This window comes from Chrysemys picta, chromosome 7 (assembly GCF_011386835.1).
Source record: "Chrysemys picta bellii isolate R12L10 chromosome 7, ASM1138683v2, whole genome shotgun sequence".
Lineage (NCBI taxonomy): Eukaryota > Metazoa > Chordata > Testudines > Emydidae > Chrysemys > Chrysemys picta.
In genome coordinates, this window is record NC_088797.1 from 127,251,859 (window position 1) to 127,277,079 (window position 25,221).

The following is a 25,221-nucleotide window of genomic DNA, read 5'->3' on the forward strand; positions in this document are numbered from 1 at the left end:
CTCAAGTTTTAGGAGAGTAAATAAATTGCACCTGCCATTTTCCTATCTCCCCCTGTGGGTCCCAGCCTTAGAAGCTATGTAGGAAGCATTCCTAGTAAGCTAGAAGTATTGAGAAGCCACTAGAACATCACTGGTGTAGTACCAGGAGGGCTGAGATAGATCTTCAGCCTCCAACTGCCTCTCCTGAGAGAAACCAGAAAAATACCGTATTACCCCAGCACTCCGGAGGAAGCTGATCTTTTCTACCCGCGACCTTCACCGAAGCAGCACTCGCTCTATTCACCAGACTGGAGTTAGAGCCTCATTCCTGGAGATGATACACACTCAGGGGACATCTCTTATAAGCTACCAAAGGCAATTACTGATAAATCACAGAGAAGCAGAAACATGCACAGTCAGGGAACCTCACAAGGACAGCCCGGCTACGAGTTCAACGGAGCAGAACCCCCTCCATGAATGCCATGCAGCCAAGTGACCAAAGCCATTCTGAATTCCTCCACAAGTGTAGCTGAGCTATTTAATAAACCAACGGAAACCAGAAATTCTTCACTAAGAAAACAAAGGAGAAATATAGGCTAAATACACAATCTCAACAATATTAGTCAGTCATACAAATGCAATCCAGATAGGGTGACCAGATGTCCCGATTTTATAGGGACAGTCCCAATTTTGGGGTCTTTTTCTTATATAGGCTCCTATTACCTCCACCCCCTGTCCCGATTTTTCACATTTGCTGTCTGGTCATCCTAAATCCAGAGTCCATTCATTTATGCATTCGCTGCACAGTCGTGGTGGAATCACACAGCTGGACAGCCACCCCTGCAATTCACCCTCTCCCCGGCCAGAGGGTCTCGCTCCACAGCCAGGTCTTCTAAGCAGGGAACTTTGGCCCGAGTGATGAGTGGGGGCAGAGCCATTCATCTCCCTAATGGCACTAGGGGGCACAGTTTTAGAGCCTCTCTCCCTCACTGATACGCAGCCACCAAGTAACTGCTTTCACAGGGCAACAGAGAAAGGAGGAACGAGGGGAAAAAGGAGTCACCCAGACTGCTAAGTGGAGCCTCCAAGCTCCTCGGTGCAAGCAGGGGAATGGAGGGAGAAGGTGTGTGTGACCTGTTTAAATGGAGCCTTGGAATCCCCCATCCCACTCTTCAGTCAGTTAGGCCAACAACTGGGGTCTGGGGAGCCGGACTCCTCAACCACGCTGAAAGCTCAGCGGCGAAGCTGATAGAGAGACCAAAATAGCCCAGGACTGGAGGCCTGAGAGAGGAAAAAGCAGAACCAACTGACTTCTTTTAGGCTGGGGATTGTGTGAGAGTTTTGCTGTTAACAACCAAAGGAACAATACCAGCTAATTAGACAAGCACAGGAACTGAAACAAACTGAGAAATAAACCCCCTTCAAATGTTTGACTCCCCTTGAAAACATTGACTCCCATGTCTTATAAGAAAATGTGAAGGGTAACTCATTTTTTCTAAACAGACCAATTTCAAATCATTCATATTTCTGATAGAGCTCCTTTCAAACGGCATGTCCTCCGACTTTCCTTTTCAAAAGATGTGATAACAGGTTTGCTGCTCCCTCCTTGCTAAAGAGTCTTTTTCAAGGAGAAGATTGATTAGTTGGAATCGGTGAAACTCACTAGACACAACAAAACGCTGCCATGCACAGAGCCCTGCACAGATACAAAATCTGTATCCACATCAGATCTGCAATCCACAAACATGGTCTGCAGATATCCGCAGATTCGCATCCATCTGCGATCCTCAAACACGGTCCACGGATATCTGCAGAGTTGCAAGGCTCTAGCCATGCAAACAGCAAACAATGCAATAGAGACAAATATTTTAGCTACCATCTTTCAGTTCTCCTCATCTTAGGCAATGTTTGTAACTCTAGTAGGCACAACACTGCCAGGCAGAAATGCGATTTTTCAAGTCGATGTGGTTTTTTAAAGGGATATATCAACTTAAGTCACTGTTCCATCTGAATTTCGTTTTTTCATCTCCTACCCTCACAAGTAACACTTCAGGTGGCTAGAAATAGTACAGATTAGAGAAAAAAACATTATTCTCCCTCTCTGCCCAAGTTTATTTTCTACATTTGACAGGCCTGTGTATAGCTAGTTTCATTACCTCCCTTGTGTAGTCAATTATTTAATTTCCCCTGTTCATGTGGGTCTTTCACAAAGCAACGAGAGTGAAATATTTCCTCTGAAATAAGAATGATTATAAAACTACCAGGAGTGACAGAGGGACTTGGTCAGGTATCATAACCTGGAACTATTTTAAACTCGGTTTCTGATCATGACTGGATTTCAGATTGATGTTGTCCCTTTATAGTTCTGTATAAAGAACACACATCTCTTCGGTTCCTAGAACAGAAGCTAATCAGAGAACTGAGATATATAGTGCAGCTGCACTGGTTATGAAATCTTGGACAGGTATTCCCCATGGAGGTGTAAAGGGGACTAGAAAACAGAGCTCAAATCTGAAATAACATGTTCATTCAAACACACTGCTGCTTTCTTTAGAGAGACAGACAGACACACACAAATCATAGGCAACTAATCAATTCTCAGCCCAATTAGATTTCCATAAGCACCTGGAACAACAATTTAGCAACCTAGGAGAGACAAAATAAAAGGGAACGGAGAGTCAGTAATACAGTCAAAGTGAAAAGAGACAGACGGGAATGCAAAGGAAAATAAGCCATGGAACAATCTGACATGCTGACAGCCAAGCACCAAACAATCCAAACTCTAAAAACGCCCACGTAAGGCAAGGGAAAGATGCCTAGTCTCCCTCACAACCAGGAGAACTGCTGCATTGTTACAGGCAGAGCTGGTAACACAGAAGGCTCCTGACACTACCCACGAGTCGACCCTGCTTTCAGTTGCTTTTAACTTTGCCAAACTCTGTTTGGGCTGAAATTTTCCTTGCCGGATGTCTGCCTCGGGCTGATTAAAAAGAGAATAAATGTCAGCAATTCATTAATTTTGGATGCCCAATTGGAGATGCCCAGGACCTGATTGTGCAGCGTACTTAGCATGGTGTGGCACTTTATAGCAGGGTTTTGGAGCGTAGCCCGGAGCAGCTCCGGAGCTGCAGGGTTTTGCCCGGAGCTGGAGCGCGGAGCAGCTCCGGAGCTGCAGGGTTTTGCCCGGAGCTGGAGCACAGCTCCAAAGCCCTGCTTTATATGTTCACAGCTCCCACCGACTTCAGCTGCGGCTGTGAGTGCTCAGCACTTCTGCAAATCACAACCCTGGGGCTAAGTCAGGCACCCAGAAAACGAGGAACAAACGGTTAGTGACCACTTGTGAAAAGTCTGGTTTAAGAACAGCCCAGCACTCACAGGAACTCAGGGACAGGGGCAGGGACAGAATCCAGTTCTCCAGGGCAGCATTCGACTGCCTTCACCAGGAGACCATCTTTTCTCGTCCTGCAACACACTGCCTCATTCACTGCCACTTTCCAGTTTTTCCAACAAACGAAGCAGGGGTCCTACAGACAACGGTCACCTCCACTACACAACCCTGATTCATGCCCAGAACGAGTCCATGGAAGAAAGAGACGGGGTCCTATGGAAGAAACAGTATGTGATCATGTAATTAAAGACTGTACGATAATGTATACACAAGGGGGCTGAATTCAGATTGCACAGACAGACAAATTCTGTCATCTCCTAGCTTCTGAGTGCTTTGCAAGCATATTATTCTTTTAATGAACAAAAGAACAGCCATACGGGGTCAGACCAAAGGTCAACCTAGCCCAGTATCCTGTCTACTGAGAATGCCCAGTGCCAGGTGCCTCAGAGGGAATGAACAGAACAGGTAATCATCAAGTGATCCATCCCCTGTCGCCCATTCCCAGCTTCTGACAAACAGAGGCTAGGGACACCATCCCTGCCCATCCTGGCTAATAGCCACCGATGGACCTGTCCTCCATGAACTTATCTAGTTCTCTTTTGAACCCTGATATAGTCTTGGCCTCACAACATCCTCTGGCAAGGAGTTCCCCAGGGTGAGTGTACGTTGTGTGAAGAAATACTTCCTTTTGTTTGTTTTAAACCTGCTGCCTATTAGTTTCATTGGGTGACCCCTAGTTCTTGTGTTAGGAGAAGGAGTAAACAACACTTCCTTATTTACTTTCTCCACACCAGTCATGATTTTATAGACCTCAATCATATCCCCCCTTAGTTGTCTCTTTTCCAAGCTGAAAAGTCCCAGTGTTATTAAACTCTCCTCATACGGAAGCTGTTCCATACCCCTCATCATTTTTGTTGCCCTTTTCTGAACCTTTTCCAATTCCAATATACCTTTTTTTGAGATGGGGCAACCACATCAGCACGCAGTATTCGAGCTGTGGGCGTACCAGGGATTTATATGGAGGCAACATGTTTTTGTGTGCAATTTCCTATGGTTTTTAAAAATCTGACTGAAAAAACAAATTCCATAACACGGAACCACATAACCCCACATGGGTCAGAGCAGGACCACTGTCCTGTTCCATACAGGTTCTTAGCTCACCCTAATCTCTGCAGTAACAGAGCACCTTCCAGCCATATCGCTTGATGTGCAGCTAACATTTGCCACCCATGGATGGTTCTCTCTCATTCTCTCCTGGGGGAAGAACTGTGTGTGCTGTGGAGTGCTTTGTTTCAGTGGGGTGGGGTGTTAATGTCCATGCTGCTCTGTGTTTACATTAGAGGAGGCAAGCTGAAGACATGCCCCCTGATCTGGAAGTGGAAGGTGGTGGGAGGTGGCTGGTCCTTAGTTTCTGGGAGATTTCATTCCATGGTCCTGGGCTGAGGCCCATGAAAACGACATCATCTTATGGTAAAAGGTTCCAGTCTGTCTGAGGAGCAGAGCTGTGAACTACAGTCTTCAATGGGAGCCTTAGGCTCTTTCAGACGTGCTAGGCCGGGGCATCCTGAGGTAAGGACTGAGATCTCAGCCTTGACTTTCTCTTCCATGGGAAGCCAGTGCAGAGAGCAGAGGAGAAGTTTGATGTGCTCACAATAGCCCACGTTGCTGAGGAGATGCACTGCAGCACCTGGGCATATAGGGTTCTACAGACCACAGAGCTGGAACTTGTTGGCTCACAGCACAGACGTCCAGCACTTGTGCTACATGAATAACATGTATCCTCTAGGTGGAGGAGGAGAGACATTTTGCCAGTGGGATTCCTAGCCACTTGCTAGATAGCAGAGGAGTGTTCAGACTCAGGAATCTGTGATTTAATTCCATGGACTAGATGCGTGTGTTCTGATGGCTATAGAACCTTTTGTCCTTGATTCCCCAACACCGGCTGTCCCTGTCTGCCCCCACTGCTCCTATCCATCCATCCCCCCGCCCTCAACTCCGGTCTCTGCCCGCCGCCCTGCTCCTCACCCATCTGCACGTGAGTTAGGCTGCTCGGTCCTCCTCCTCCTCGCTCCCTGTTCTCAGTTCTGGTGACTAGCACAATAGTGACCCCTGGCAGCCCAGAGACTTAGCGCAGGACCAATCCTGCTCAGCCCCTGCATCCCTGGGCTGCATCCAGCTCAGGTGCTCTGCGGGGACGGTCAGGAGCAGTGAGGGGTTGGAGCACGCTCAGTGCAGACAGAATCTTTGGAGACTTTAGCTGCCACTAACAAACCTCTGCTGAGAATGTGCAAATAGAGACTTTCAGAGGCTTATCAATTGGTCAGATGCGGGCAGAGCTTCATGGAGCTGGTGAAAGGCACCACAGCCACCCACAGCCAAATTTCAATTCCTGCTCTAAAGCACAGGGCCGCTTCTGTTTTAAATGGGCAAAACAACCTAACGTCGTGTAGGAAATGGCTGAATCCTTAAAAAAAATCAATTCAGCCTAAGGCAGACCCGCAGCCTGGAAACAGTTCAAGTTCATAACTGGCAAAGCTATAAACAACTGAAACCATGATCGGATAGACAGTGCTCAGCACCCTTGATTACAGGCATCACTATCTGCACAGCGTGGGACAAAGCCGATTCACGTTGCCATCTTTCAGTGATCAAGCTTTACTTCTGTGCTGCTGGGGTTGACGTTGCATTGTATTACACGGAATTTGAAGGCAAAACAGAGGACTAGCACAATTTGACACTTAATAAACACTGACTCATCAACCTTAGCGTCCCAGCCAAATTCTAACATGAGAAATTGCCTAAACCCCCCCTGCATTTCATTTAGATACGTCGTTCTTCCTCTGCATATGATTAGCCCCTAGCATATTGTGAACAGTACAGCAATATGAACAAACACGAGGAAACCTTAATATATATGCTCTCTTCCTCAGTCAGGAATGAGGTCAGATAGAAACATGTCTCATGATTAGTGCAAAACTTACGAGTCCAGAACTCATGTTTCCAAACAATTAAATTCAAAATCCCGACACTGAGGAAAACTCTTAAGACAGACAATTATAATATCATGCCTCATGTAAAGAGACACTGATATTTCACATGTATTTTAACATTTCTTTCCTTTTCTCTCTTAAGAATAAGATCAGCAGAAAAAAAAAAAAAAAAAAAACTTTGTAGAAACACAAGCAGATTACTAAATACAACATCCCAGCTTGGAAAAGGAAAGGAGAATTGTGTTTCTTGAGAAAGCAGCAATTAGAGAGACACAGAGCCACATTTCTCATTCTCCTAAGGAGTTGTAGGCTGTAACATTTCAGCTCATCCTTTAGTCACATGACCAACATCTCCCCGGAGAGTTCTAAATTCTTTTGACTTGATAGTCAGCTCCAAATCACATGTCCGGGGTCTGAAACCCAAGGCAACTCTATAACAACTTACTTCTCTTTGGAGAAAATATATTTTACACACACGTGCGCTACACATTAACGATTCTTTCAAGAGGGCTTCTTGCAAATCAAAGTAAAGTATTTCCATAGATAAAGTGCAAATCCCCTGAACAGCTCTCCTTTGTACTTATAAATAACTTTTTGAACACCTGCACCTTTGAATAGACATGTACATGTAAAAGAAACATATATAACAGATACTGTCAAAATGGGATGGGGAAATTGCTGACATGTTCTCTGCCAATGAGCATGCAGATGTTGTGCCCAGTGCCTGTAATTGTCCGTTTTTACCTTGCTAAACGTTTCAATGCCTATTTCTAAAAATGATCTGGATGGCAGCACTGCAGCTCGTGCAGAACCTTACAACAGCAGGCCAGTGCGGACTCACGCAATAGAGAGCCCACCTGCTGATAGGAAACAGATTTTAGTCTCACAGCACCAAGGGCTGTTCTCTAAGCAGCAAATAAAAGGAGGGCTTAAGGAGGTCTCAAGCTGCCGGCGCAGTGGTTGGCCTTTCCAAGTGTATTTTAGCACTCACCAACGGCTCGCATCCCAAGGACAAACTGGTTGAAGAAAGACATCAGCATAACAAAATGGCTCTCTGCATCCAACACCTACCTCATACTTTCTGTAGTTAACTAGCAAAGCAAGAAGGACAACAGCATCATAACCATGCTCCCTGCGACAAGGTGGGTTGGACAGAATCTGAAATAAGAAGCAGGAATGAATGTTACCCAGTAATTGACTATGAAACATAGCTAGTTTCCCAAAGAAGCAAGGCCAAGCAGAACAATATGTAACATATCAGCATATTATGTGCTAAGTGACGTATGAGTAGGGCTCTACCAAATTCACAGCCGTGAAAAAACGTCACCGATGATGAAATCTGGTCTCCCCTGTGAAATCTGGCTATTGTAGGGGGGTCCCAGTATCGCTACCCTGACTTCGGCACTGCCTTCAGAGCTTGGTGGCTGGAGAGTGGTGGCTGCTGGTCAAGCACCCAGCTCAGAAAGCAGTGCCACCACCAGCATCAGTGCAGAAGTAAGGGTGGCATGGTATTATATTGCCACCCTTACATCTTCACTGCTGCTGGCGGGATGCTGCCTTCAGAGCTGGGTTCCTGGCCAGCAGCCGCCGCTCTCCAGCCACTCAGCTCTGAAGGCAGTGCCGAAGTAAGGGTAGCAATACCGTGACGCCCCTACAATAGCCTTGCAACCCCCTGCCTGACCCTCTTTTGGGTGAGGACCCGCACGGTTACAACACTGTGAAATTGAAGATTTAAATATCGGAAAACATGAAATTGAAGATTTTTTAAATGCTATGACTATGAAATTTACCAAAATGGATTGTGAATTTGGTAAGGATTTAAAACGGTCTGTCTGAGATTTAAAACAGTGAATTGCAATGCTTAAAAGAAACCAAAGAGAGCCAGTTATGTAGCACAGGCTTACAGAGAGCAAATTGTCCCAGCCACAGCATCACCCAGCACTGGATGAGACAGTATCTCAGTGTATTGCCAGTATACACTCAAATACTTCTCCTACAAAGCATTCCAATATCAAAGGGGAGAAAATCACTGGAAATACCCAGGCTGACTGTCATAATAAGTTCCTCTAGTCTAGAAATCCTCCGTGAAATTAGACCCACAGAGCTATTCACCTGCTTTCTAAGCATAAAAGGCACAAGTGTAACAATCTTAAAAGCCCAACAGTGACTGAAACCAACAGACTGGAGTAAGGAGGCGGCAGCGTTATAAAAATCTACCGCCAAGCTAGGAATAAGAGGTTGACATGTAACACCAGCGAGCCTCTGTTGTATTTAAACACCGAACAGTAAATGTACGGATGAAAGTTTGGCACTACGGGAAAAGACCTAACCAGCCGGAGATGAGAAACACTTACCTGTAAAATAGCTTCAAATATACTGTTAATCATCACATATTCCAGGATTGTGTTCTGGCTGATGTTGTCTGTCACCTGGAAGCAATCAAAGGCTTTTTAAAATGATGACTGAAACTCCATAATCTCTAATGTACTATAACTGCCTCCGGTGTGCACGGAAACAGGCACGTTCCCCTACTGAACAGCCGGGTAGGACTAGAGCAGAGCAGAGTGGGAATAGCTGTGCACGCTCACCCTCCTCCCAGCACCCCGACTCCTTTCCTGTGTGCCCCCCAATCCCTGCATCTGCCAGGAGCGTCTCAGACTCTGTGCAACGCAGGAAACTTCCACGCTGCTGTGTGCAACTCTCAGTCCCAGGGACAGACCAACTTCCTTATATACTCATGTGACGGAGCAGGGAGCAGGACAGATTTGACCTGGGAATGTTGCAGGGGGATTGCAGTGGGGATGTGGGACTTCCCTTGAAGAAAGCTACCTGAGCTGTAACCTGAGCCAGGAACGGGGGTGGGGAGAATTAACACCTTCTGCCCGGAAGACTGAACAAAGAAGAGGAGCAGCGGGAGGGGCTGGGAGTTTAGTTTTGGTTGGGGCTGGGTGGTGCAACACAGGGAACCCCAAGCTGGGGTCTAAGCTCCCTGAACCTCCCAGAGGGACCTAATTGAGGGGGTCTGGTCGTACCTACACGCTCTGCTTAAGACTGTGTTCCTGTCCTTAAATAAACCTTCTGCTTTACTGGCTGGTTAAGAGTCGCAGTGAATCTCGGGAAAAGGGGTGCAGGGCCCTAACTCCCCCACACTCCGCGACAACTGGTGGCAGCGGTGGGATCTACTGCACCCCGTGGACGGCGCTTCCTGCAGTAAGTGACTGGGGAGCAGTAAAACAAAGGGGAATTGACGGGGACCAGGCCTGCTGAAGAGTGAGAGAGAGACGGTTATTACCCCTGGGAGTGTGTGACCAGCGAGAAGAACTTTTGCAGTAACAGGGTCCCCCGGGGGGATCGCAGCGAGTGGTCCCAGGGGCGAAGGAGTCTGCAGCTCGACCCTGGCAGAAAGGCTGTGACCTCGAGAAGGGCTGGCACACTAGGGGTCCCCCTGGGAACTGTGGGGAGCTGTGAGCACACAGGCCGGTGAGTGGCCAGCAGGAAGATGTATGCCAAGCGGCTTAAGAGCGACCTGGTGGAGCTGTGCAAGCAGAGGCGGCTGCGCATTGCGCGGACAAACTCCGGGTCCTTACCCCCTTACTGGACCCCAAATCCGTGGCATTGTACCGCCAACTGGAAAAAACAAAGAAAGGGGACTACGAACTATTCAAAAAGGCCCTGCTACGTGAGTTTGGGCTGACTCCTGAGATGTACCGAAAAAGGTTCCGGAGTCAGGATAAAACCCCTGAGATCTCATATCTGCAACTAGCCGTCCGCATGAAAAGATACGCCAGCAAGTGGGCTGGTGGGGCCCAGACAAAGGAGAACCTAATTAAACTGCTGGTACTGGAGCAACTGTATGAGCGGTGCCCATCCGACCTAAGGCTGTGGTTGGTGGACAGAAAGCCAAAGAACCCGCGACACGCCGGGCAGCTGGCTGATGAGTTTGTAAAAAGCCGGTCAGGGGGTGGCAGAAAGAAGCCCCAAAGAAACAGGCCCGCCGCGATGCAAAGAAAAAGTCACCCTGGGACCTCCCAAAGGGGGAATATGGGAAATCCCCTCCCACGGGAAATACCCAGCATCAGGAACAACTGACCGGCTCGAGGGGACCCACGGGACCTGAGCTGCTATTACTGCGGCCGAAGAGGCCACGTTCGGGCCCAGTGCCCCAAGCTCAAAAACAAACTGAGCAAACCGAACCCGCACCGGGTTAACTTGGTAGAGGCCCAGATGGACAAGGGGCAGGCTTCCCACGCAAAAGGGGCTGGCAGCTTATCAACTGCTCAAGAGAGAAAAGGGCCCCCGGCCAGCTTCTCTGGGGGGCCAGATGCTCCGAATTCAAAGTTCTCCGTTTACAGGGTTGGCGCGGGGCTGTCCCTGCGGAGCGAGTGCCTTGTTCCCCTGGAGGTGGATGGAAAGAAAGTTTATGAATACTGGGACACGGGCGCAGAGGTAACACTGGCCCGGCCCGAGGTGGTGGCCCCAGATCGGGTGGTGCCCAACAGCTTCCTAACCCTGACCGGGGTGGGCGGGACCCCATTCAAGGTTCCCGTAGCGAGGGTACACCTGAAATGGGGGGCCAAGAAGGGCCCCAAGGACGTGGGAGTGCACCACCATTTGCCCACTGAGGTGCTGATGGGGGGGAACCTAGAGGACTGGCCAAGCAGCCCCCAGACCGCCTTAGTCGTGACCCGTAGCCAGAGCCGGCGAGGGGCACTACGCCCTGACCTTGGGAAGGATGTCCCACCGGAGGCACCGAACCCTTCCCGGGTGGGGAGGAAACACCCAAGGACAGGCCGCGGGGTGGCTGGAGCTTCCGACCCAGCCGACAAGAGGGAGCAGGTCCCCATCCCTTCCCCAGCTGCCAAGTTCCAGGCCGAGTTGCAAAAGGACCCCTCCCTGCGGAAGCTAAGGGGCCTGGCTAACCTCAGTGTGGTACAGACCATAAGGAGAGGATGCAAGAAGAGGTTCCTGTGGGAGAAGGGGTTCCTGTACCAAGAGTGGGCTCCCCCGGGGGAAGTGAAGTTGTGGGGGATCAGGAGGCAGCTGGTGGTTCCCCAGAAGCTTCGCCACAAGCTACTGTACCTGGCCCATGACATCCCTCTCGCAGGGCACCAGGGAATCCGGCGCACCAGGCAAAGGCTGCTACAAAACTTTTACTGGCCCGGGGTCTTCACCAACGTCCGGCAGTACTGCCGATCCTGTGACCCCTGCCAGAGGGTGGGGAAGGCCCGGGACAAGGGGAAGGCAGCATTAAGACCTTTGCCCATCATAGAGGAGCCTTTCCAGAAGGTGGCCATGAACATAGTGGGACCTCTCAGCAAGACGACCCGGTCTGGGAAAAAATACATCCTGGTGGTGGTAGATTTCGCCACCCGCTACCCCAAGGCAGTGCCCTTATCGTCCATTAAAGCAGACACTGTGGCGGATGCGCTGCTGACCATTTTCAGCCAAGTGGGGTTCCCCAAGGAAGTCTTAACGGACCAAGGGTCCAACTTCATGTCAGCCCTACTCCGGTGCTTGTGGAAGAGATGTGGGGTCCGGCACAACTGGGCCTCAGCATATCACCCCCAATCCAACGGGCTGGTGGAAAGGTTCAATGGAACGCTAAAAATAATGCTAAAAACATTTATAAATCAGCACCCGCAGAACTGGGACAAGTACTTACCTCACCTGCTGTTTGCGTACAGGGAGGTACCCCAGGAGTCTACTGGGTTTTCGCCTTTCAAACTGCTATATGGAAGGCGGGTAAGGGGGCCCCTGAACCTAATGAGAAACGAATGGGAGGGGAAGGCCACTCCTGACGGAGAGTCGGTGGTGGAGTATGTCCTGACCTTCCGGGAACGACTTGCCGAGCTCATGGGCCTGGCCAGGAAAAATCTGGCCAGAGCCCAGAGGAAGCAAAAGGTTTGGTATAACCGCACAGCACGGGCCCGCGCCTTCGCCACTGGGGATCAGGTGATGGTCCTCATCCCCGTGAGGAAAAACAAACTCCAGGCCGCCTGGGAAGGGCCCTTCAAGGTTGTCAAGCAACTAAACAAGGTAAACTATGTGGTGGAGCTGTCAAACCGGGCACACCACCACCGGGTGTACCATGTAAATATGATAAAGCCATATTATAACAGGGAAAATATGGTGTTGGCCGTGTGTGGACAGTGGGAGGGGCAGGAAAATAACCCTTTAGTAGATCTATTCCCTGGGACAAAAGTTGGCTTTCCCCTGGAAGCAATTCCCCTCTCTGATCGGCTAACCCCTGCCCAGCGAGCTGAGATCGGAGGGGTGCTGCATCTGTACCAACAGCTGTTTTCCAACCAGCCTGAACGCACTAATCTGACTGTCCACCGGGTGCAGACAGGATCGCACCCGCCTATAAAATGCTCCCCCTTCCGAGCCACAGGGAAAACTGCTCAGGACCTGAAAAGAGAGGTTAATAACATGCTGGCTTTGGGGGTGATCCAGCCGTCTTCCAGCCCTTGGGCCTCGCCGGTGGTGCTGGTCCCCAAAAAGGACGGGTCGATCCGGTTCTGTGTAAACTATCGGAAGCTCAATGCCATCACGGTAGCCGATGCCTACCCCATGCCCAGACCGGACAAGCTCCTAGACAAGCTGGAAGGTGCTCGGTACCTTACCACCATGGATCTTACAAAGGGCTATTGGCAAGTGCCGCTAAATGCAGATGCCAGGCTGAAATCGGCCTTTGTCACCCCTCTGGGGCTCTATGAGTTCCTGACCCTGCCCTTCGGCCTCAAGAAAGCGCCGGCCACCTTCCAGCGCCTGGTGAATCAGCTACTAAGGGGGATGAAAAGTTTTGCCGTTGCGTATATCAATAACATCTGTGTCTTTAGCCAAACCTGGGAGAACCACATATCCCAGGTTAAACAAGTGCTGAACCAACTCCAGAAGGCTGGGCTGACCGTAAAACCGGAGAAGTGCAAGGTGGGAATGGCTGAGGTATCCTACCTAGGCCACCGGGTGGGAAGCGGCTGCCTAAAGCCGGAACCAGCCAAAAGTGGAGGTGATCAAAGACTGGCCCGCTCCTCAAACCAAAAAGCAGGTCCAAGCCTTTATTGGGATGGCAGGGTACTATCGGAGGTTCGTGCCCCACTTTAGCGCCATAGCCGCCCCCCATCACTGAGCTGTGCAAGAAGGGGAAGCCAGACAAAGTGGTCTAAACCGAGGAGTGCCAGGAGGCTCTCCGGGCGCTGAAGAAGGCTCTGGTCAGTGGCCCAGTTCTGGCAAACCCAAACTTTGACAAGCCCTTTATGGTGTTCACCGACGCCTCAGACACAGGACTGGGGGGCGGTGTTAATGCAGGAGGATAAAAAGGGGGAGAGACACCCCCATCGTGTACCTGAGCAAAAAGTTGCTACCCCCGGGAGCAGAACTACGCGGCCATCAAGAAGGAATGCCTGGCCATGGTGTGGGCCCCTCAAAAAACTAGAGCCATATCTCTTTGGGCGTCACTTCACCGTGCACACCGACCACTCTCTCCCCTGACCTGGCTGCACCAGATGAAAGGAGCCAACGCCAAGCTCCTGAGATGAAGCCTGCTCCTGCAGGATTATGACATGGACGTGGTCCATGTGAAGGGACGTAACAACCTAATAGCGGACGCATTGTCCCGGAGAGGGAGCCCTGAACTTCCCCAGGTCACTGGTCAGAGTAACCCCCGCTCAGTTTCAGTCTCGAAGGGGGGGAAAGATGTGACGGAGCTGGGAGCAGGACAGATTTGACCTGGGAATGTTGCAGGGGGGATTGCAGTGGGAATGTGGGACTTCCCTTGAAGAAAGCTACCTGAGCTGTAACCTGAGCCAGGAACGGGGGGTGGGGGAGAATTAACACCTTCTGCCCGGAAGACTGAACAAAGAAGAGGAGCAGCGGGAGGGGCTGGGAGTTTAGTTTCGGTTGGGGCTGGGTGGTGCAACACAGGGAACCCCAAGCTGGGGTCTAAGCTCCCTGAACCTCCCAGAGGGACCTAATTGAGGGGGTCTGGTCGTACCTACACGCTCTGCTTAAGACTGTGTTCCTGTCCTTAAATAAACCTTCTGCTTTACTGGCTGGTTAAGAGTCGCAGTGAATCTCGGGAAAAGGGGTGCAGGGCCCTAACTCCCCCACACTCCGCAACAACTCATCACACAACAACAGACAGAATAACACTCCCAGCCCCAGGCCCCTTGGCCCCAAAGGGTGGAAACGACTGAGCGGGCCCGGAATCATCCCAGTAACCGTCGAAGAGCACATCTGTGCCTCAGGACGGGCCAGCCCTTCGCTAGCCAGCAGCCCTTCCACGGGGCCGCCACCCCGGGGCTCTTTAACGTAGCTGCTCTCCAAAGCAACAATTCTGGAAATGACACATGGCCATAAAGACACTGATCAACTGACACTGCAATGTCAGCGCGGGAAGTAAGATCATTCTGGAAGCAGCACTTCCAGCAACTGTACCCTGTACCACACTTTGTCCTCTGCACTCCCAGATCCCCCCGTCCTCCTGCCCCAGGGGCACTCTGGTCAGTTCGCCGGCACTCCTGCCCTTCGAGGTTTCTAAGCGAAACGTCAGTTGTGTGTTTTTACCGTTACCAAGCAGAGAAGCAGCTTCAGACACAAACTCTTCAGGCTTTCGGAGCCTTCTGCACAAAGCAGCGAGTCCAAGCTCTCCATCAGATTCTGAGGAAGGGACATAGTCACAATCAGCCTTGGCGGCCTGAATCCATCCGGTTACGTATAGCACGCCAGTCTGGCTACCAAACGTAGACCACCACTAAAATCCCTCCCTCAGCCTTGTCAGGAGTCAGGGAGGAACTGGTACCAGCCACAATCTAGGTCACATGTGACATTAACTTGCTGGATCACGTTAATCCTTACAGCACATTTGCCCCAGTTATCCCACCACCCCCACTGGAGCGGTTCCACAGCGAACCATCAAATCTCATCATTCATAGAAGGGTTACTCCATAACTGACACAAAAAAGCCTTATTAAACTGTCCCCTTCTATCACCCCCCATGGCAGGAGGTGGCATTCAAAAGCAGCGTCTGTTCCAACAGCTCATCCCCTGAAGAGCCCACCCCACCTTGTAACTGATTTACAGCTCAGACGCCAGCATGGACAGAGGCATTCTGACCTCTGACTGCTATAAACCAGACATGTGTACGTGAGCAGCCTAGCGGCAGGACAGAGTTTGCCTGTATAGTTAACACTGTAGCGGCAGGACAGAGTTTGCCAGTGGATAGTTAACACTGCTCAAGCAACTACACTCACTGGTAAAAGATTCAAAGGTCAGACGCTGGCTGAGTTTACGCTGTATAAGTTCCCACCTGCCCAGCTGTACTGAGGGAAATCGAAGCACCAAAAAAGATTGCTACCTTCAGCAGCTGGACTTGATACTGGGGTAACTGGGTGGAATTTTCCAGCCTGTGTTATATAGTAGGTCAGACCAGATAATCTAAGGTTTCAGAGTAGCAGCCGTGTTAGTCTGTATCCGTAAAAAGAACAGGAGTACTTGTGGCACCTTAGAGACTAACACATTTATTAGAGCATAAGCTTTCTTGGACTACAGCCCACTTCTGTGCCACAAGTACTCCTGTTCTTTTTACGGATAATCTAACAGTCCCTTCTAGCATTAAATTCTATTCATGACAATCTAGGAAACAACACCATGGAGTGAAAGGAAAGGCACAACCTCCCTCCATCATTACGTTAGATATGTAATGAATTACAAGCGCCCTTGTGCTGGGCCTTCGGCAGGCAGAATACACCAGGGCAGCTGCATTTAATAATTCACTGTAGTGTTCACACACGTGCATGCGCTTCTTCGTAACGGCAACCGTCTACAGAGGACATCCCTGTAGCATAGGGCTGGCGAGCAGCATGCGGCTCCTCTGATGCCAGAGCCCTTACCTTCATGCACAGCTCGGCTTTGTCAAAGCCCATGAGCATGTTGATGATGTCAAACCCAGAGGTGGATTTGTTCTTCTGATGGACGCCGCGAATCAACGCACATAACGTCTGTGAAGGAAAGAGGGAAGGATGCAGCTGAGCACAGGACATCAGGCCACACCTCCGGCTCGCCCAGCAAACCCCATTCCAAGCCCTGCTCCCGGGACTGACAAAGAACAGGTGCTTCAAGGGCCACCATCAATTTAGGTCCCATTCCTGTCTGAACTCTTCCCTTCCCGTTGTTCTCTGTAACTCCTCAGGTTCGGAGAACTCGGAGATTAGAGAAAATACATATTTTCCAGTGTGTTCAGTGTGCACATTTGACACCACCAGGCAGACAGCCATTCTCGCTGCTTTGCCTGTACAGTCAGACAGTTTCCTCGGGTGCCCCGCCCAGCAACAAGGGAGAGAGACATTTACAGACTAGAGAAGTGTGACTGCCAAGGCCCAGAAGGGGACACTGAGGCTGGGGCAGCACCTGTCACGCTGCTTAGCAATTGTTGATGTTCCTTTAAAAGAAAATATTTCTAAAGCATAGAGCAAAATTGTATCCATATCTTTAGGGACATTTGGAGCACTTTCATCAGACAAGCAGTCATCTAATAAGCCTGGTCTCTTGTACAGATTTCACTCCACCTTCTCCAGAACTTTATTTCATTTCCTCTGTCGGGAAACTCAATGAGGGGCAGGGAGCGGGGGGGGGGGGGGGGGGGGGGAAGAGAGAAAAACTGTCTCTTGGACTACCCTTCAGCTCCCAGCCGGGTTCCCTGTTGCACGGAGTTCCTCATCTTCCTCCCTTCCACCCCATCCCGCTGCGTGTGGTCTTCCTCACAATTCCAGAATCCCAGAATTTGCATTTTAAAGGCAATTTACATTTCCCAAGGTAGACAGGATTTTGAATGTCTCTAACCTTCAAACAAATAAATAATAAAAGCTACCAGTGAGTGTCCACTGCCTCTCAGCCACACTAAAGAAACTAGCACAAGGTGCTTGACAGTATCAATAAACGGCCCCACTCACACGGGCTCCCTAGCCATCAGCTGTGGTACCTGTAACGCATTGACTACTCGGATTGGGTGCTCTTCTCCAAGGCCTGGATGCAGTGTTGAACAAACAGTTAATGTTATCTTTTATCTTCATTAACTCTTCTCCATCCAGAGACTCCAGCTTGCTTTCTAGATACTCCAGGTTCACCTGTCAGGTCAAGGAATGAAGGAAAAACCAATTAATGCATTTCACCCAGCTGCTGAAAGGAAGTGGAGACCCCCAGGTGGGCAAATCCCTGCCACATCCCAGGGCAAACAAGCAAAGGCGAATCAAAAGATAAGAGGATGGCTTTCAACTCTTACGGTACCTTCATGAGGAAAAGCTCCTCCAGAACCGAGGGCTGCATTTACTGGGGTCCTCCGTCTGAAAGAGAAAGGAGACCCCGTGAGAACAAATAGTACAGCTAGGAGAAAGGCTAAGCACACCGACAGAACATCAGCGTAAATAGTTCAGACTCCGGAAGACAAGGTTACTCACCTGTCACTGGAGTTCTCCAAGTACAATATATTGCCAACGCAGATTCCCAAAAGCGAGATTTGCAGAAGCAATTCTCGCCTGAGCAGCTTTCGTTCTTGTCTCCCAGAAATATTCTCTCCCCCAAACCGAAAAGGAGAAGATTCCTCACAGCTCCTCACTATGGAGTCCCTTCCTCCTACTGCATTGGCTCCCCTGGCCTGCCGCTCCTTTCCTAGCTTCATGGGCACCGCACTCTACAGCCCCGGGGAACGCCACTCAGTGAAACTGAAGGAGGCAGCAGAGGAAGGCATGTCATCGGAGACCGTTATGGGACAGCCTGGCTTTGATAGACGCGCGCCCTGTCTCATGGAGAAGAATCCGACACATGGAGCTCTCTCAGCAAACCAAAGGGACAAAGGAAAAAAGGCCCAGTCCTTACCATGAAGATCTCATCGTACATTAGCACAACTTTCTCTTTCAATGGTTTCTGTGGAGGCTGAAGATTTCCAGAGCAGTCCACCTTTCTTCTCTGCTTGGGCCATGGTGTACAGCCTAGGCGTAAGAACAGAGACCAACTACTGAGAACGCAGGAGGCGGCAGCATATGGCCACAGCACCTAGGAGCTGTAGTCACGGCCGGGACCCCATTGTGCTAGGTACTATCCAAACAAACAGATGGTCCCCTGCACGGATGTTTTTCCCAAAGTGTTCTGTCCGCCATAGCCCTGATATCTCTGTACCCTAGAGTAACATATTAACAGCCACTAACATGCAGGAAATGGAGGGGGGTTAATTGCCACACCAGACACTGAATCAGACCAACGGTCCAGCTAGCCAGATCCTATTTCCGTTTCCAACACCAGATTGCTTCAGAGGAAGGTGCAACAAACCTTGCAGAATAGATATGGAATAGCCTGCTTATAGGGAAAGTTTCGTCCTAACCCGTCAGTCAGTGGTTGGTTTGTGGCCTGGGGCAGGAGAGCTTATGTCCCTTCCAACTTTTTGTTTGTTTTTTTTAAAGAAGTCCTTACTATAATCTTGCTAAACGCTTGGTCTCAGTGACATCTTGTGGCAATCAGTTCCACAGACTGTGCGAAAAAGTAATTCCTTTTATCGGATTTAAACCTGCTGCCTACCAATTTGCTTCAATATCCCTTTGTTCTTATGTTTGGAGAAGGAAAGCAAAGAAGTGCTGATCAACCTGCTCTACGGCATGTATTATTTTGTATTTCTTCCCTGGAAAAAAAGTGGGTGGCAAACATTACAGTGCATTACACCGCTGAGATCCTGACCAAAATCCAATGCAAAATGCTCGCCCACTTGTGCAAGAGCTGCAAAGATTTGCCCCCCATATCAAATGCTAGTGTATTCAGGATTTTTCACTGCGTCACTGGGGCTTCACAGAAGCACACAGTTCCAGCCCCAAGAGGCCCAATTACAGAATCAGGGCCTAAGTTTCTAATGAGCTGTTAGGAAAGAGACAGTGCTGTGAATGGAAATTCTCTCCTTGTACCCAGAAGCTAGGTAGGTTGCAAGATGCCTGACAACTGATGGTCACAAATACCTAACAACATTAAGTATTAGAGTGGACCCTTTCTTAGAGCAAAAGGAATTTATTTTCCAAAATTATAACAGGATCTCTATAACCCAGGAACCGCTTGGCGCCAACTTGTGCCAACACAGTATTCTTGCCAGCAAGTTAAAGAAGTATGGATTGGATGAATGGACTATAAGGTGGATAGAAAACTGGCTAGATCGTCAGGCTCAACGGGTAGCGATCAACAGCTCCATGTCTAGTTGGCAGCCGGTATCAAGCAGACTGCACCCTCAGCAAGTTCGCGGATGACACTAAACTGGGGGGAGAGGCAGATACACAGGAGGGTAGGGATAGGGTCCAGAGTGACCTAGACAAATTGGAGGATTGGACCAAAAGAAATCTGATGAGGTTCAACAAGGACAAGTGCAGAGTCCTGCACTTAGGACGGAAGAATCCCATGCACTGCTACAGGCTGGGGACTGACTGGCTAAGTGGCAGTTCTGCAGAAAAGGACCTGGAGATTACAGTGGACGAGAAGCTGGATACAAGTCAACAGTGTGCCCTTGTTGCCAAGAGGGTATTGAGCTGCATTAGTAGGAGCACTGCCAGCAGATCGAGGGAAGTGATTATTCCCCTCTATTCGGCACTGGTGAGGCCACATCTGGAGTATTGCGTCCAGTTTTGGGCCCCCCACTATAGAAAGGATGTGGACAAATTGGAGAGAGTCCAGCGGAGGGCAACGAAAATTATTAGGGGGCTGGGGAAGATGACTTATGAGGAGAGGCTGAGGGAACTGGGCTTATTTAGTCGAGAAGAGAAGAGGAGGGATTTGATAGCAGCCTTCAACTACCTGAGAGGATGGAGCTCGGCTGTTCTCTGTGGTGGCAGACGACAGAACAAGCAGCAATGGTCTCAAGTTGCAGTGGGGGAGGTCTAGGTTGGATATTAGGAAACACTATTTCACTAGGAGGGTGGTGAAGCACTGGAATGGGTTACCTAGGGAGGTGGTGGAATCTCCATCCTTAGAGGTTTTGAATGCCCAGCTTGACAAAGCCCTGGCTGGGATGATTTAGTTGGGGATTAGTCCTGCTTTGAGCAGGGGGTTGGACTAGATGACCTCCTGAGGTCCCTTCCAACCCTAATCTTCTATGATTCTATGGTAGAGGGCATAGGGGGTGCATAGAGTTTCACAGGGATCCCCTCGGTCAGATGTATGCATATTAAGTTTATCAAAAGGTGGCACATGAGATCTCCATGAAGAGCCAATAGCCCACTGGTTGCATAATCACTGTGAAACGTGTGGCTGGATATTGTTTAAGGAATTGCGTATCCGTACTGAAAATTATGTTCTTAAGGTCTGAGAATTAAGGAAGGTCACCAGACGGGGATAAATGCTTCTCTCTCTCACTCACTGGTCATGTGTGGTGTGTATCATCCACTCCACAATGGAGGCCTGTCTACAGTCTGAGCTGGATGCTAATCAAGAGATTGTGAAATGGACAAGAAAGAGGCACAGGGGAGATCCTGGTTAGCCATGAAGACAATGGAGTGGTGGAGTATATTTGGGGGAGAGGTACCCCCCGCATCTTTCCACTGAGGAGACCAGAGGACAGTGTCATGAATGGGAGATCACAGCCAAGCTTGGCTGTAATAAACTGGAAGGATCTGGGCTGAGCATTGCCATATAAGAGATGCTGTTTTTATTTTACATGTAACCATTTGTTTCCAATATTTCTACTTTTCATTTGAATCCCTACTCTATATTAAATAAGCTTTTGCTTGTTTTCACGATAAACATACCCAAGTGCTGTGTGGGAAGTGGCGCTGCGATCTCGGGTGTAACTAGTAGGGGGGGGGGGAATACTGTTCCTTGGCGAGCAGCAAATCTGAGAGTGTTCAGCAGACCAGGGGCTGGACATTCGGAGGTTGGGGCGTGCCTACCGCTAACCTGCAGAGGGACAGCAGAGCCTGGCAGGCTAAGAAGGGAGTGCTTGTGTTGACCGTGGCCAGTGGAGTCAGGGAGCTGACACACGGCAGGCACAGACCTCACGCTAAGGGCAGGGCGAAGCAAGATGCCTCACCCTCATGGGTATCCCCAGGAAACATCACAGTTTCTTACATTAATAATTTTCTATTTCATTGTTCTGGTTCTTCCTCACACCGATGATTTGCCCCTTATTCACTGTTGGTAGTCGTGTTGGGCCAGCTTGACTGTTGTATAAAGAAACAATTATTGCCCTGCTCTAGTGACGTGTGCCTGCGATTGTTAAACGTGTCACAAGGCCTGGGCGTTCGATCCCTGAACCTTCCGAGGTACTCACAGGCCTGCGTCTAATGTTGCAATCAATACAGTAATTTTGATGCTACACAGTATATGAGATTTATTCCAAATTACCTATTTACATCACTCCATAGGATAAACATTTCCCAAGCAAACACTAAAACGTTTTAGCAACCTCCTAACCTTCTCTACGCATCACACCGGCGCATGGAGGGAATGGAGTACCTCGCCTCACTCAAACCCCACGCGGCCTTCTGAACTCTCTGCCACTCTCCCCATACCACCAATGGGGGTTTTACAGAACTCCATTGCCTGCACAGGCAACACACCCGGCAGTACAGATTAGAGCGGAAGCAGCCTCCAGGAAAGGAAGGGCAGGCGCTTGCAGCAGCTAAGTCAGCAATGATAAATTATGCACACAGAGGTAAGTGCACTGCAGTACATTTCTGGTGCCCCTTGAGCTTCCCAAGTCTGCAGTCATGGAGACAGCTGTGGAATTCAGCTTCCAAAGCAGAATGCCTGGACTCCTCAAGAACATGAAAACAGCCAGACTGGGTCAGACCAATGGTCCATCTAACCCAATGTCCTGTCTACTGAGAGTAGCCAATGCCGGGTGCCCCAGAGGGAATGAACAGAACAGGGAATCATCCAGTGATCCATCCCCTGTCGCCCATTCCCAGCTTCTGGCAAACAGGGGCTAGGGACACCATCCCTGTCCATCCTGGTTAATAGCCACCGATGGACCTATCCTCCATGAATTTATCTAGTTCTTTTTTTAACCCTGTTATAGTCTTGGCCTTCACAACATCCTGTGGCAAGGAGTTCCACAGGTTGACTGTGCGTTGTGTGAAAAAATACTTCCTTTTGTTTGTTTTAAACCTGCTGCCTATTAATTTCATTTGGTGGCCCCTAGTTTGTGTGTTATAAGGAGTAAATAACATTTCCTTATTTACTTTCTCCACACCAGTCATGATTTTATAGACCTCTATCATATCTCCCCTTAGTCGTCTCTTTTCCAAGACTCCTTCCACGGTATGTTCAAAGAGCAAGCTACCATTCCCTCAAAGAGCAGCTTTCAATGACTAATGGGTGTCCATTTCAGAACAGAGATTTGGATTTCATTTGCTACCGACACAGGGCTTGGAGTGCCTCACAGCACTGTGAATCATGTGATATGCACCCGAAGAAGTGGGCAGTAGCACACGAAAGCTTATGCGCCGATAAATTTGTTAGTCTCTAAGGTGCCACAAGTACTCTTGTTCTTTTCACAGTATTGTAATTACTGAACCACATCTTACAGCTATTGGACCAGCACTTTTATAGCCTGGCAGGCCCTTCATCCAATTAAGATCTGAGGGAAGTTTAAGTAAAACAAACTAGAAAGAAAACATTGTTAAATCATCTTGATGGCTTCCCTCCTCGAGACTCTCCATTTCTTTTTAACTGTGTCATGGGAAATAAGTTGTCTCCCCAATCAAGAAAAATAATTGGAAACAGAAAGGTTTCTATTAGCAAGCAAATCAAAACTGATGCCATTCCGAGCCTGGAGATACAGATCTTGCATGAGATTACCCAAAACAAGCTCTCCAACTGGAATCACAAGTTTCTGTATCCAAAACAGCACACAGCCCCAGTGCACAAACACATCTATCAGTGTGCTTCTAATTGGATTACAGCTAATGAATCTCAATGTCAATGCTAATAAACTCATTTGCAGTGCTCCTGGGTCTGTGTTCTTGCACCAAATTGGGGGGGCGGGAGGGGAATCAATACACTCCATGTGCATGATGCAGACCAAAAGAGCTGTGAGAGGTGCAATATGTTTTAGCACTTTTCTCGCATGTCTAGAAAGACAGCAGATTCTAAACGCCAAGCGAAACAATGCTTGCTGCCAGGCTAGCATCAGAAAGACGAGATCATGTAAAACTCCAAGTCTTTGTCAAGATAAGGACTGGGATTTGGCATCTCTTAACCTAAGTGACAGGGAAAGCACACACAGAAGATTGCTAGAGGCAAGAATAAAATAATGCCTTTGTTTAGAATTTGTTATTCCAGGGACTACAAATGAGCATGCGGAGGAACCAGAAGAGAAAAGTTCAACTCTCCTTTCATTCCAAAGCACCTGGTCTCATGACCTAGGACCATCAGCCAGCGCTAATGGGTTTTTGTTTTCATTTTATGCAATTATACGATGCACCTAGCAGCAAGAAATAGAAATTTTAGAAATTAACAGCTGCATTTAGCTGGTGAGGGCTTTCTAAGCACCTGCAGAAAATATTGAACATTCCTATAATCTTGTTGTTGAAAACTTTTATACATGCTAGAGATGCTGAATGAGCAGACTTTAGAAACAATGGGACTAACTGGCTGCAGTTAACAGAGCTTCTCCTTCAAACAGATGACTGATGTAAAGGCATCAACATGTTTTCATACTCTTGGGTTCAGAAGGACAATTCTATTCACAGGCAGCTGTGGCAGCTGAGCGCCAGGAGAGCTACCCCCCAGAGCTGCAGTACACCAGCCACTTCTCTGCACAGCGGAAGTTCAGGACACTTCATCTGGGACTAAAGAGACATGGCATCATGAAAGTGGAGACACAAAAGCCATGGTAGGTAAGTGTTCGTGCAGAAAAGCCTTGTCTACACCACAGAGTACCTACTGCCAATCCTGGGCTCAGCATGATTTGGCACTGAATGGGCAGCCAAGCACAAGGCATGCTTAGCACATCTACCGCTCATTTCATTTTAGAATCCACAGCAGAGTTCCGCAAACCAAACATGTGACGTTCAAATGAACACACTATTATTAACTTGTCACTCAAATACCCACAGAAATTGCAAGCAAAAACCTTAACAATGCTAAGGCTGGGGCTTTGATCACACAAACCTGGCCAGCGAAAGCTACGATTTCCACAACAGCCGTAATGCAGCCCCCTCGCAAATACATACTTTGTCTCTTGTAATGGCAAAAATCATATTACTGTATATGGTTTTAACGAGAACAACTCTAAACTCCACGTATCCAACATGTGGTTACTGGTCGATCCATATCTTTGAATTTCCAGACTTTGGTATGTACATCTCAATGTGAACGTTGCATTAGCATTGCTTTGCATTTTGTTTCCTTGTCTAATAAACCTGAATATTTTCGTGTTTGTGAGCAATCTCACACACACACACACATTCCAGTACACAGTCCTAGAAATAAACCATTGCAATTTTTTTAGCATGCAATGCTCAATAACCACATTCTTGTTCACCACTGCAGCGTCACACTGTTCTTCAGAGCAGGAAAACAGCACTGCAGGGTATGAAATCTACATTAGTCCAAAACCCAGGACTTGTTATATGGAGTTAATATTCAATGGCAACAAATACACTGAAAAACGTGGACTTAGTTGATACTTGCTTTAAAGTCCAATGTCTTTCAACTTGGCACTGCGAGAAAGGCTGGGCTCACCCATACAAATGATTTCAAGACTAGTGAATGCTCCTAGCACCAAGCACTGACTGCTAGGCCCATACCAACCAGGGTTTGTTTCTAAACTTATTTTTGCAGTTGTGCAAATACAAAACTAGCCCCTGCATTATGAAGCACAGAGCTGTCATGAAAACT

General features: G+C 48.8%; 1 protein-coding gene across 1 annotated transcript in view; it reads right to left on the reverse strand.

Annotated features, from left to right (window-relative positions):
• ARMH3 (armadillo like helical domain containing 3) overlaps positions 1-18,331 on the reverse strand; it is a 160,489-nt gene extending 142,158 nt beyond the window's left edge. Inside the window, 10 exon segments of the mRNA XM_008179796.4 lie at positions 7,429-7,515; positions 8,712-8,786; positions 14,923-15,015; positions 16,248-16,355; positions 17,336-17,384; positions 17,386-17,480; positions 17,641-17,660; positions 17,663-17,696; positions 18,229-18,279; positions 18,281-18,331. Of these exon segments, the coding sequence (XP_008178018.2) occupies positions 7,429-7,515; positions 8,712-8,786; positions 14,923-15,015; positions 16,248-16,355; positions 17,336-17,384; positions 17,386-17,480; positions 17,641-17,660; positions 17,663-17,696; positions 18,229-18,279; positions 18,281-18,331 (663 nt within the window).
• Positions 18,332-25,221: the final 6,890 nt, after the last annotated feature.